Source organism: Phyllopteryx taeniolatus, chromosome 9, assembly GCF_024500385.1.
Source record: "Phyllopteryx taeniolatus isolate TA_2022b chromosome 9, UOR_Ptae_1.2, whole genome shotgun sequence".
In the NCBI taxonomy this organism is placed as follows: domain Eukaryota; kingdom Metazoa; phylum Chordata; class Actinopteri; order Syngnathiformes; family Syngnathidae; genus Phyllopteryx; species Phyllopteryx taeniolatus.
This window is the reverse complement of record NC_084510.1, coordinates 12688829-12703195: the sequence shown is the minus strand read 5'-3', so window position 1 is coordinate 12703195 and position 14367 is coordinate 12688829. Positions and strand designations below refer to the sequence as shown.

The 14367-nt window shown below is 43.1% G+C and overlaps 1 protein-coding gene across 1 annotated transcript in view; it reads right to left on the bottom strand.

Moving 5' to 3' along the window:
* tnks1bp1 (tankyrase 1 binding protein 1) overlaps positions 1 to 12396 on the bottom strand; it is a 28737-nt gene extending 16341 nt beyond the window's left edge. The window contains exons 1-3 of the mRNA XM_061784154.1: positions 12178 to 12396; positions 8957 to 9784; positions 2964 to 5826 (exon numbers count right to left, since the gene is read on the bottom strand). Coding sequence (XP_061640138.1) covers positions 2964 to 5826; positions 8957 to 9774 — 3681 coding nt within the window. The 5' untranslated portion in view covers positions 9775 to 9784; positions 12178 to 12396. The remainder of the gene's footprint in view (positions 1 to 2963; positions 5827 to 8956; positions 9785 to 12177) is intronic.
* Positions 12397 to 14367: the final 1971 nt, after the last annotated feature.

Genomic DNA, 14367 nt, shown 5'->3' with positions numbered 1-14367 from the left:
TCAATAAACGTTTGGGAACGGAGGACACGAATGGAATTCTTTCCCATTCTTGCTTGCGACGTCCACAATTTCCAAAAAACAATTTGAAATGTGGGCTCGTCAGACCACAGAACACTTTTCCACTTTGCATCAGTCCATCTTAGATGAGTTCGGGCCCAGAGAAGGCGGCGGCGTTTCTGGTTGTTGTTGATAAATGCCTTTTGCTTTGCATAGTAAAATTTCAAGTTGCATTTACAGATGTAGCGCTGAACTGTGTTTACTGACATTGGTTTTCTGAAGTGTTCCTGAACCCAAGTGGTGATATCTTTTACACATTGACGTCTGTTTTTGATGCAGTGCCACCTGAGGGATCGAAGGCCACGGGCATTCAATGTTGGTTTTCGGCCTTTCCGCTTACATGCAGGGATTTCTCCAGATTATCTGAATCTGTTGATGATATTATGGACCGTAGATGATGAAATCCCTAAATTCCTTGCAATTGTACGTTGAGGAATATTGTCCTTAAACTGTTCGACTATTTTCTCACGCACTTGTTCACAAAGAGGTGACTCTCGCCCCATCTTTGCTTGTGAATGACTGAGCAATTCAGGGAAGCTCCTTTTATACCCAATCATGGCACCCACCTGTTCCCAATTAGCCTGTGGGATGTTCCAAAACAGCTGTTTGATGAGCATTCCTCAACTTTCCCAGTCTTTTTTGCCACCTGTAAAGCTTTTTTGGAATGTGTTGCAACCATAAAATTCCAAGTTAATGATTATTTGCTAAAAACAAAGTTGATCAGTTTGAACATTAAATATCTTGTCTTTGTAGTGTATTCAATTAAATAAAGGTTGAACATGATTTGCAAATCATTGTATTCTGTTTTTATTTATGTTTAACAGAACGTCCCTACTTCATTGGAATTGGGGTTGTACGTTTTACAGTAGAATATAATCAAAACAATGTGTAGTTTGAAAAGAAAACAGATTATTTATTTAACAAAAGGGAGACTAACTGGGAGCGCAGTGCAGCAACAGCTAAAAAAGTTCCAGCACCACTTCCTTTAAGATATCTCAGTCTCAACCACACAGATGTAGATCATGACTCTACAGTGAGCTAATAGGAGAATAGCAAATGTTCTGTATGTAATTTGAGCACCACCAACTGACTGAAACTATCATCAACTCAGAAGTCCATTTCTTTTAGTGTCTGGCAGACAATCTGATCATGACCACTCAGCAACTGTATCATCATCATAATAATCAGTTACAACTTTCGTGACAAGTAGATTATGGGCTAGGGTAGTTTCATTAGTCACAATCACACTCACACCCACACACAACACAACATACAAGCAAACAAAGACATGGTTTTAAGACATGGCGTAATCAAGTGAAGCGAGTAAAACAAGATTTCTTTTTGTGTATGGCAGCTAGAGCTGTATGTGACAGTGGTAAAATATCACTTAAGTGTCTGCTGATAAATCACTTCTGGGTTTTCTTTGTTTTTGTTTTGTTTTTTTTAACCTAATTTAACCTTTTATAGCCTGTGCTTTCACTCCAACATACAGTGGATATCAAAAGTCTACACACAAAATGCCAGGTTTTTGTGAAACTAAAAAAAAAAAGATACATTCATAAATCAATTCCAAACTTTTTTTCACCATTAATGTGACTTATAACATGTACAACTCAATTAAAAATCTCTTTCAGAGGGGAGGTAAAAATAAACAAATGAGAGTGTGCACACCCGCTTATAATTGGGATGTGGCTGTGTTCAGAATTAACCAATCACATTCTAAATCATGCTAAGTGGGAATAGGCACACACCGGCCACCATTTAAAGTGCCTCTGATTAACCCTGAATAGAGTTCAGTTGTTTTAGTAGGCTTTTCCTAACTTTTTTGTTGTTGTTGTTGCTGCTTTCGGGCAGAAGCATCAAGATTTTGTGCCAACACCGACTGGTATTTGGAACTGTTCATATTTCCCTTCACCTGGATTAAGCCTTCAATTCCATCTGAAGAACACAACCGCATGATGCTCCAACCACCATGCTTCATAGTAGGTATGTTGTTCTATGTTTGCTCCAATCACACCTTTTGGAATTATGGCCAAAAAGTTCAACTTTGGTTTCATCGGACCATAATAATATAAAGATATACAAATCTCCCAAACATGTGGGAAAATGTCCAGTGTTTTCATTCCTTTCACAAGGCATTGGACTATTCCACGCTTTTAATTCAGCAGAAAGAACATTCCCCCCACCCCCATTATCTATAAAAAAAATGGAATTGCTTAGTAATGTGGAACAGGTTTCTTCCTTCCTTTCTGGATTAATTACGCTCATCTGGGAAACTACTCATCAAACCTGTCTGAGATTCACGTCAGTCATCCAAATAGACAGGACAAACAACACATCTCTGGGCATCATCCCAGTTTCTCCAAAACCATCACTTTTCAGGAAAACAAAAAAAAACAACATTGCATCGTCAAAGAGAGCAAGCCATTTTCAACACTTTGAATTGGTCAAAAATGACATACCCACATGGCGACTGACCAAAAGTAAAGTATAAAAAATAAATAAATAAATAAATAAATATATAAAATTTACCAAATTTTGACATACAAGGTTTGACTCCAACGGCAGCAATATGCAAAATATTCCCCAGAACTTAAATCCTTCAGTATTTGCACGATAATTTGAAACAGACTAAATTATCCGCGCTTCTGCTGGTTGTAACCATGTACTGCACTACAGTTTTTTTATTCATACATGACTGAAGACAATCAACATGAATTCCACACACTCAACCAAATTCTTAACCATGTATTCATCAACAAAATGTATTATGTCCATATAAATATTATGTTTGCACTGTGAAGTAAAGAGAATTGGTGTATGCCAAATCATGGTATATGTAGGGTTCATGTTAAATATATCACTGATTATATGGTTACATAAAAAGTTAAAGAATTTTTCTTTACCTCATGCTTGTAATATTTGCTTCCTTTTGTCAACTCTTCCTGGGGAAACTGTTTCTCCTGTTCTTGAGACTCCTTCGCTTGCTCTCGGTGCTCGTCCGCTTCCTCCGGGCTCTCCAAGGTTGATTTAGGCTCAAAGCCCCCTTCAGTCTTCACTCTCTCTTGTGCATCTCTGTCCCGAGTGCCAACATTGAGGGGCACCAGCACGCCTACCATTGGTTCCTGTGTGGTTACATCGACTTTAGGCTGTGAACCCCATCGCTCCTCCGCTTCCTCCGGGCTCTCCAAGGTTGATTTAGGCTCAAAGCCCCCTTCAGTCTTCACTCTCTCTTGTAAATCTCTTTCCCGAGCGCCAACACTGAGGGGCACCAGCACGCCTACCATTGTGTCCTGTGTGGTTACATCGACTTTAGGCTGTGATCCCCATCGAGTTGGTTTCACTGAAAAATCATCAAAATGACCAACATCCACCAGAGGCTTAGGAACACTGACTGAGAAGTTATCGTAAACTATCCCAGTTTGTGATGAGAATTTGCGTGGAGTTTGAGGCAAGTCTTTAGAGTCAAAGCTGATTAAATTTGCCTCAGTCTCATCAATGACGTCTTGCCTTCTCTCTTCTTCTTTCCTCCTCTTTTCTTTCCTTTGTGCCTCTTCTCTCCACCTCTCCAGCTCCCTCATTCTCTCCAATTCTTCCTTTTGCTGTTGCATTTTCATCTCCATCCTCCATCTCGTCCTCGACTCCTCCTCCTCCAGTGCTTGTGCCACCCTAGATTCCTCGCATCTCTGTCGCTCCTCTTCTTCCATCTTGAGCCTGAGTCTTTCTATCTCATCCTTCTTTCTCTCATCTTCCCTCTGTCTTTTCCTCTCCAATTCCTCCCTTCTCTGCCTCTCATTTTGTTCCATCTTCAGCTTGAGTCTTTCCATCTCCTCCCTCCTTTTCTCCTCTTCCCTCAGTCTTTCCCTCTCTAGTTCCTCCTTACTCTGTCTCTCCTCTTCTTCCCTCTTCAGCCTCAGTCTTTCCATCTCTTCCCTCCTCTCCTCTTCTTTCAGCCTTTCTTTCTCCAATTCCTGCCATCTCTGCTTTTCCTCTTCCAACTTCTCCACTCTCATTCTCTCTATCGCCTCCCTCCTCTCCTCTTCCCTTAGTTTTTCCCTCTCAAATTTATCCCTTCTCTGTCTCTCCTCTTCTTCCCTCTCCAGCCTCAATTTGTCTCTCTCCTCCCTCATTCTCTCCTCTTCCCTTAGCCTTTCCCTCTGCAATTTATCCCTTCTCTGCCTCTCTTCTTCCCTCTTTAGTCTCAATCTTTCTATATCATCCCTCCTTCTCTCCTCTTCCCTTAGCCTTTCCCTCTCCAATTCATCCATTCTCCGTCTCTCATCCTCTTTTCTCTTTAGCCTCAATCTTTCTATCTCTTCCCGCTTTCTCTCCTCTTCTCTTAACCTATCTTTCTCCAATTCCTCCCTTCTCTCCTTCTCCAACTTAATTCTTATTCTTTCCATCTCCTCCCTCCTCCTTTCCTCTTCCATTAGCCTTTCTCTTTCCAATTCATCCCTTCTCCATCTCTCCTCCTCTTCTCTCTTTAGCCTCAATCTTTCCATCTCTTCCTTTCTTTTCTCCTCTTCTATTAGCCTTTCTTTCTCCAATTCATCCCTTCTTTTTCTCTCATCTTCCTTCTTTAGCCTCAATCTTTCTATCTCGTCCCTCCTCTCCTCTTCTCTCAGCATTTCTTTCTCTAATTCATCCTTTCTTTGTCTCTCCTCTTCTTCCCTCTCCAGCCTCAATTTTTCTCTCTCCTCCCTCCTCTCCTCTTCCCTTAGCCTTTCCCTCTCCAATGTATCCCTTCTCTGCCTCTCCTCTTCTTCTCTCTCTAGTCTCAATATTTCTATCTCGTCCCTCCATCTCTCCTCTTCTCTCAGCCTTTCCTTCTCTAATTCATCGCTTCTTCGCCTCTCCTCTTCTTTCCTCTTTAGCCTTAATCTCTCTCTCTCGTCCCTCCTTCTCTCCTCTTCTCTTAGCCTTTCTGTCTCCAACTCCTCCCTTCGCTGCTTCTCTTCCAACTTCTCCACTCTCATCCGTTCCATCTCCTCTCTCCTCTTTTCCTCTGCTCTCAATCTTTCTCTACCCAGTTCCTCCCTCCTCTCCTTCTCCTCTTCTTCCCTCTTCAGCCTCAATATTTTTTTCTCCTCCTCCCTCTTCCTCTCCTCTTCTCTCTCCAATTCCTCCCTTCTCTGATTCTCTTCTTCCCTCTTTAGCTTCAATCTTTCTTTCTCCTCCTCCCCCAGTCTCTCCTCCTCCCTTAGCCTTTCTTTCTCAAATTCCTCCCTCCTTTGCCTCTCCTCTTCTTCCTTCTTAAGTCTAAGTCTGTCTTTCTCGATCTCCCCCCTGGTCTCCTCTTCTCTTTTCTGCCTGGCTGCTTCTTTCTTCCTTTCTTCCTCCTTCTCCTCCTGTAACTTGAACCTTTGTATTTCACTTTCCTCTGCTTTTTGCCTTTTTTCAAATTCCAAATGTTTTATTCGTTCCACCTCACTGATGTCCGCTACCTTGCTCTTTAAAGTTCCTACTTCCTCTGATTTGCTGTCTGCTTTCGACCCAACGGCAAGAGGAGCTTCGCCACACTCACTCTTCATGGCACCAAAGTGAACAGAGCTTCGTTTGACAGAGTCTCGTCTTTTAACATGTTCAGGTGAGGAGACGTCGTCGGCATCATCCTTTTCTGCTGATGTCTTGTGGTCCAACTGCTCTGATGTGTCTAGTCGCTTTGTTGGAGGTTTTTCAGTTGTTTCAGACAGTGATAGGATCCTTGTTTCAGGAACAGCTGGCAATTTGTCAGTTGTGTCAATTGTTGGCACAGTTGTGGCCGCTAAGCTGGAGAGAAAAATGAAATTAATTAAATTGAAATGCCAATGCTCATGTTAGCTTCATACAGATACCCACAGTCTTGTATAGTTTGTGACGTGGGGCCAAATAAAATTTCACTTGTTTACCTGGAAAGATGTTCACTCAGTTAATCATAATACACAAAAAAAAAAAAAAAAAAAAAATTTAATAATAAAAAAATAAATTAAAAAAAAAAAAAAGCATTACGCAATGTAAACTAAAACATATAGAGTACATACGATATACAGTACTACTGAGTCAGAGGTGTGGACTCGAGTCACATGACTTGTACTCGCGTCAGACTCCAGTCATGAATTTGATTACTTTAGACTCGACAAAATGTCACAAGACTTGCAACTCGACTGGGAGCCCATTGACTTGAAAGCACTTGCCACTTTTACCAAAGTATTGCGAAACGAACACTCTGCAGCTCTCTATCAATAGCTCAACATGCCATTGTTTACTTTATTACAGGAATTTTAGAATGACGTAACCATAAAGTTGATGTTCTCAACGGACATCGCTCAAGTGGAAGTGTCCCACCATACTAAAGCTTAATGAGAGCTTATTTCTTTTAACAGTTTAAAAAAAAAAAAAAAAAAAACAGTGCAACATAAATCAACAATAAATGTGGCAGTTACATAAGGTACATAACATGGGTAACACACACAGAAAACCACAACAATAACTAACCTAACAATAAGGACGTTAATTATTGCAAAAAATAAAAGTATTCACTTTTAATTACCGTTCAGCACACAGCTCGCATCTAAACGACATTAAGTTACAGTCTTCTTCATGTCCTATTCTTCTTCATCTCTTTTTGATATTGATATTTTTACTGAGTGCCCCCCTAGTGTGCCCCCTCCTTGAGACGTCACCTTATCGTGGTGGAGGCGTTTGTGTGTCCCAGTGATCCTAAGAGTTAAGTTGCCTGGATGATTGAATCATATTTTCCCTTGCCCGGATGCAGCTCACCGGGGCCCCCCTCTGGAGCCAGGCCTGGAGGTGGGGCTAAAAGGAGAGTGCCTGGTGGCCGGACCTGCACCCATGGGGCCCGGCCGGGCACAGCCCGAAAGGGTAACGTGGGTTCCCCCTTCCCAAGGGAACACCAACAGTGGGAGGGGCCCTAGAGGTCAGGTGCAGTGTGAGCTGGGGGGTGGCCAAAGACGGGGACCTTGGCGGTCTGATCCCCGGCTACAGAAGCTGGCTCAAGGGACATGGAACGTCATCTCTCTGGGAGAGAAGGAGCCCAAGCTGGTGTGTGAGGTCAAAAAGTTCCAACTAAATATAGCTGGGCTCGCCTCCAAACACAGCTTGGGCTCTGGTACCGGTCCTCTTGAGAGGGGTTGGACTCTCTTCCATTCTGGATTTGCCCACGGTAAGAGGTGCCAAGCAGGTGTGAGCTGTCAACTGATCACCACCTGGTGGTGTCTTGGCTCCAACGGTGGAGGAAGATGCCGGTCTGACCTGGCAGGCCCAAATGTAATGTGAGGGTTTGCTGGGAATGTCTGGCAGAATCACCTGTCAGAAGGAGTTTCAACTCCCACCTGCGACAGAACTTCACCCATATCCCGGGGGAGGCGGGGGACATTGAGTCCGAGTGGAACATTTTCCGCACCTCCATTGCTGAGGCAGTCGACTGGAGCTGTGGCTGTAAGGTGGTCGGTGCCTGTTGTGGCGGCAACCCGTGAACCCATTGGTGGACACCAGCGGTGAGGGATGACATCAAGTTGAAGAAGTCCTATCGGGCTTTTTTGGCTTGTGGAACTCCTGAGGATGGATATTGGCTGGCCAAGCAGAATGCAACTTAGGTGGTCGCTGAGGCAAAAACTCGGGCCTGGGAGGAGTTTGCAGAGAGCATGGCGAGAGACTTCCAGACGGCTTCAAGGAAATTTTGGTCTACCATCCGACGTCTCAGGAGGGGGAAGCAGTGCACCATCAACACTGTGTATAGTGGGGTTGTATAGTGGGGTTGGTGGTCCCCTTTTTTAAGAAGGGGGACCAGAGGGTGTGTTCCAACTACAGGGGGATCACACTCCTCAGCCTCCCTGTATAGGTCTATTCAGGGGTGCTGGAGAGGACGGTAAATTGGGAAGTCGAATCTCGGATTCAGGAGGAGCAGTGTGGGTTTTGTCCTGGCCGTGGAACAGTCGACCAGCTCTACACCCTCAGCAGGGAGGTCCTGCCCCATGTCGAGGAGTTCAAGTATCTCAGGGTCTTGTTCACGAGTGAGGGGAGAATGGAACGGGAGATCGACAGGCAGATGCGGTGCAGCATCTGCAGTGATGCGGACTTTGTAGTGGTCCGTTGTGGTGAAGGACAAGATCCTGGATACAAGCGGCCGAAATGAGTTTCCTCCGCCGGGTGTCCGGGCTCTCCCTTAGAGATAGGGTGAGAAGCTCGGTCATCCAGGAGGGGTTCATAGAAGAGCCGCTGCTCCTCCGCATTGAGAGGAGCCAGATGAGGTGGCTCGGACATCTGAATAGGATACCTCCTGGACGCCTCCCTGGTGGGGTGTTCCGGCCATGTCCTACCAGGAGAGACCCAGGGGACGACCAAGAACGAGTTGGAGAGACTATGTTTCCCGGCTTGGCTGGGAACGCCTCGGGATCCACCCAGAAGAGCTGGATGAAGCGGCTGGGGAGAGGGAAGTCTGGGCTTCCCTGCTAAAGCTACTGCCTCCATGACACGACCTCGGATAAGCATAATAAATTAGATGGATGAAGGGATGCCTGACTAAGATACTGAACCACAGCTAAAAAAATTAAAAAATCCGGCTGTTTCTGCCGAAGGCTGCAACTCTCAACGCGTGTACCACAGAATCCCCTCCCCCTCTTCTATTGATGAAGCATTGCGGCTGACAAGTCACTCCGTCGATTACAGCCTGATGAATTTCAATGGAAACAAAGGACAAAATAGTTCAATTTGGTATTCGTGGCCATGCTCTGACTGACAGGATCCCACTGTACTCCATCCAAAGGACACTATACACAATATGTAACCGTTTACAAGGACAGTAACTCTGCTCAGTGTCATAAAACCTAATATCAAACTTTAATGATTACGTGTGACTTCCAAGAACACAAGCGGCACAGAGGAAAGGAGGCTTACTAACCTGGTCTCCTGAGTCCAGTTTTTGATTCGCTCCTTGACACCACCTATTTCGTTTTCAAACTCAGGCTGCACCCTCTTCACAGCAACCTCTGGCTTTGACACGCCATCAAATAGAAGACTGATCCGGCGTTTGATGCTGCCACCTCCATTGCTGTTCTCCATCAGTTTGGTTTCATCACTTTCTGTGGTGGACTGCTCTGGCATTTTCGGTTTCGGCTGGTTTGCATTTTCTTCATTTTCTTTTCCTTTGTTCAAAGATGTGGTTCTGCTGTGTTCAGTGGGCCGAGGGATACCACCAGAGTTAAACTTTGAGGTTAGCTCCATGGACAAGCGCTTTCTGGTTCCACCCCATTGAAATGTTTCATTGGTTTTTGAGGAATCATTGCTCTGTGATTGTTCAGGCTTCTGGACCGTGGTCGCTGGGGATTTGTCTTCACTCATTTTGACATCAGCCGGTTTAGTGTTAATTACCACCTGCATCGCTGTTTTGTTGTTTGTTTCGGCAACTTCTTTCTGAACTGCAACAGGTTTGGGTTCAGCTATGGATGGTTTTGTTTGATCCTTTATATTCACACTTGTGGACTTTTGCTGAGGTGATTTTGTGGACGGTTTGGTCAAGGAGGGTTTCGGGGCAGTTTTAGCCACAGGTTTTCCGGCCTTGTCCTTGGAGGACACATTAACAGCCTTTGGAGCATTTATAGAGCGAATGACATTGTTTTGTGCAGAGAAAGGCTTGGGAGTAAGTCGAGGCTTGGGAGGGAGAGATGGCTTGGATTTTGAGACATCCATCACCTGCGAAGAGTCAACTGAGCTCTGCATCGTTGGGTTTCTAAAACGAGAGAAAGTGAAGAAGTTGAGGTGAAACAGGAAAATGCATATTTTGGACTTGAGAAAAATGTCTCGCTCAATCAATCACTCAAACAATCATTTCGACACCATGAAGCCATCCAACTTGTCTTATTATTACCTTTTTACATTTTCCGATGAAGACTTCAATAGATGTGTTGGGGATTCAACTAATTTCTTTCATTGATTGTAAATTAAATTTATAATCAATTCACCAATTATATTAACTCTTATTCTAATTAATGAAACGGGAGAATCACTATGACTATTCATAACTCTTGTTAGTGACAAACTATCATTCATACTCACATTCACATGTATGGACAATTAATTCTGCAGTTACCCAAAGAAACATGTTTTTGGAATGTGGGAGAAAGCCGTAGCACCCAAAGAAAATTCCATCCAAGCACGGGTAGAACATGTAAACGGCATACAGGAAGACCATAGTCCGGATTCAAACCCCCAACCCAAGAACTGTCAGGCTAATGTGGATAATTGCTCGTCCACCTTACCACCAATAATAATAATAATGTGACAAATACACTAAAAATGAAAGAATATTTACAAAATAAAATGCCTTAAAAAGAGCTTGAATACATTTAAATGACATCTAAAAACTTAAAATTATCTGATAATTTTAGTATTTGAGATTTATTTGTATGACTTATGTGAAGAAAAATATTAATTTGTTATTGTTGTAATTTTACAATACCATGTATATTAGTTGACATTGTAAAGTTGTGAGGTTACATATCATTACAGAACATTTACTTGGATGAGTTAAGTTGAATTTAAGCACCAGTCAGAGTTTGGAAAGTGGGCGAATTTAAATACCGGCTAACAAAGCCATGCAACAATAGCCGACAGATCTTTATCTTGTACATAGATTATTGTGTCACGGTGGTAAAAAAAACCGTCATAAAGGTTACCAAAACCACAAACTTTGAATGTCGATTATGGTGTACCATACTTTACTTTAAATAGCTGTCCAAACTGCCAGCTGATGGACACATGCATGGAGTCAATTAGATCAGGAAGTCATTATAAGAGCTCCTACAGACTTGGCAGACAGTCCTTCCTGTCTGATTTCCTTTCCTGATTTCAGGGCGCAAACTAGCTGGGCCCTCTACTGGTTGCTGTCAAGCAGTGAAATGAATTGAGGCCTCCATTGCTTCAAGATGTTACACTAGAAGATTTTTATATATCACTTGTAGTACTAGTAGCACAGTTTGTCAAGTGGACAACTTTGCCTCACCGGCAACACGTAGTTGTCCTACTAGTTGTGTAAAAATGTCATACAATAGTTGATTTCAGTAGTGGGGAAAAACGTACTAGTAAGACGGTCGTTCTACACGTAAATTGTTTTATGAGGGATGACAAAGAGCCCACAGAGCATTGACGAGCTGGATATTGGATAAATGCTAATAAATAAATAACTTTTCCGCTTACTCTTTTCAACATTGAACACCTTACAATCGAATCAGTTTGGTGTGAGATCCAAGCGTCTGGAATGGTTTGAGGATACTGTCTAGCCACGGTGGATGTAGTCCTGTGAACATTTTGGCCAACAGCAGGCACTTGCACAAGAGTGACGATGTGTTTACACGGAGTGTAAAGTGGCGTTTCCAAACGTGTCACTACAAATTCCTCAGGCATTGTTCGAAGCATCTGGTTTGACCTGTCAGTCTTTTTGAACCGACTGGGCTCTCAGATCCCCACCCTAAAGGTGTACGAATGCGTCTGCCTGTTGAACCCAATATCACAATAGCTTTGTTTGATAACAAACACTGTTGTTCTCTGCGACTTTTATGTGGTGCATAATGAGCGCTCACGCCCACTTTCAAAATCAATCGCATCTCCTCCAGGCGGGTGAGCGTGAGAAACAAACTGCTGTCGGGCAAGTGAAGCTGCTCTTTTGACAGGTGATCATTATTCGGTGTGTATTCACGACACAATCACGCTTATCCGTGGAGCAGAGGAAAAATCGCAGCTTCGTCACGTTTGTTTGCCGACCCTCCTTTCACTTGCCGTTCGCCTGGTTGCTTTAGCGTGATGCAGCACCTTCAGATGCCCACAGAGGCACAACTATAAATGGTAACACAATCATATAAAAGAGCGTAGACACTATACCGAGGTGTATTGGGCGGGTTAATAAGTTACGGATAACCATGAACGATCGGTCGTTGAACTAGCCGCAGAGAAACTTTCATGAAAAGTCGAACTTTTGCGCCCTTAAACAAGTCAAGTCAGTCCAGTCAAAAAAAAAAACGCGTTTAAAACGTCGAAATATGTCCATTATACGCAATTAAATTACAAATATAAAGCACGAGTACTGTGCACCTGCTCCGTATAGATGTAAAAACATGTTGAATTTACCTTTTAGCCTTCACGTAATCATACAGATAGGGAAGACGGTAGGACTTGGGAGGAAAGTTCTAAACGGGGAGAACAAAAACGCGTTATCCTCCACCGTCTCGAGTGCTTCTCGCAGTTTTTTCCTCATTCCCACTAAGGAGGCGTCACAATGTGTGGACGACTCTCAACACACTCCCTGCCCTCCTCCACACTCCTCCTCAGGTCGACCCACAACGCAGTTAAGACGTGAAGTTACAAATGTTATAGTGACGTGCGTGGTTAGAGCGGAAATTAGGCCGGGGCTTCAAAATAAAATCAAAGCGTTGTTTGACGCGAGATGTGTGTAAGACAATTTATTGTGTACTATAAGTACACTGAACAACACTTTTGTTTTGGCTCCTATTTTTCATGAGCGGAACTCAAAGATCTAAGACCTTTCCTCATGTACACAAAAAGTCTATTTCTCTCAAATATTGTTCACAAATCTGTCCAAATCTGTGAGTGAACACTTTTCCTTTGCCATCCACCTCACAGATGTGGCACAAAAAAAGCTGAATGAGACCACCCCAAACATGCTGGATGGGTGACATGTCCAGTGAGTATACTGGCCATGGAAGAACTGGGATGTTTCAGCCTCCAGGAATTGTGTTACAATTCCCTGTAACATGAGGTCATCTTCCTAGATGAATAGCACAGTAAGGGGCTTCATTTGGATCTTGTCACAGTATCTATATGCATTCAAAATGGCATCAATAAAATGCAATAACAAACATCTGCCCATATCATAACCCCACTGCCACCACGGGCCAATTGATCAACGTTGATATAAGCAAACCGCTCAGCCACAGTCTGCTATCTGCCCTGTTCAGTGAAAACTGGGGTTAACCTGTGAAGAGAACACCTCTCCAAAGTGCTGGACACCAGCAAATGTGAGCGTTCATATTTTGTTTCCAGTTTCAAGAGACCATAACACATTTTCCTACGTGTTCCTTATGGACAAATGAAACCAAGGTTGAATGTTATGGCCATATTTCCAAAAGGTAAATTTGGTGCAAACACCACACTGCTTATCACCAAAAGAACACCATATCTACAGATTTATTTAGCTGAAACTGGGGCCTTAGACAAGGTGGAAGGACTTATGAACAGTTTGAAATAGCAAAAAGAGCTCCATGCAAGATCTTTCCTCGTGGAATGAGGACGATTCAGAAACCCCCCGTCCACCTACTCAAGAAAGCACATGCACAAGCCTACCTGAAGTTGACCAGTGACAATCTAATTGAATCAGAGAAGGCTTGGGAAAAAGTGCTTTGGTGGGATGAAACCAAACTTGAGCTATTTGCCATCAAATTGACCCACTGTGTTTGGATAACACTAAAAGAATTTGAGTAAGAATGCATCCCCAGAGTCAAGTATTGTTGTTTGTTTGTTTGTTTTTGGGTGATGTATTGAGGTGGAAACATGTTTCGGGGCTGTTTTTCTGAAAACAGGGCAACTTCGATGAGAGCCAAATGAACAGTACGATGTATTGTAAAATCCTGGATGAAAACCTCCTTTCAACAACAAAAACACTGACGATGGCCTGTGGCTGTGTATTCATGACCTGAAACATAGTGCCACGGCAACAATGGAGTGGTTCAAGCAGAAGCGTATTCAGGTCATGGAGTGGCCTAGTCAGTTTCTAGACCTCAACCTGACAGAAAACCTGTGGAGGGAGCCAAAGCTTTGCATTTCCAAGCAGCGGCAAGAAACCTGAAGGATTTAGAATGTTTTAGATAGAGGAGGGGGGCAAAATCCCTCCTGAGCTGTACACAAACATCAACAATGGTTTCTACCCCAAATAGTAACTTAACTACTAACTACGAATCAAATACGTATTTCAATCAAGCACATTTTATATCCTTTATATTGTGTGTTTTCACACATTTTTGACGTATATTCTGTCTGTAACCATAATAAACAACTCTAAAAAATTTGAGACTGTTAATATTTTTCGAGCTAGCTAATTGAGCAAGGGATCAAATAGTTATAGTAATTCCCTCATTGTAGTGTAGCTGATTAGCCAATAGATAACTAGAAATATCTAGAAATGTTAAAGTGACATGTACGGTGATATTTTACTGTTCATGAAAGAGAAAGGCAACATTTTACTTGGAACACCCTTACTGGATATTTCCTTTAGTCTCTCCATCAAACTTGACAGTAGGTAAT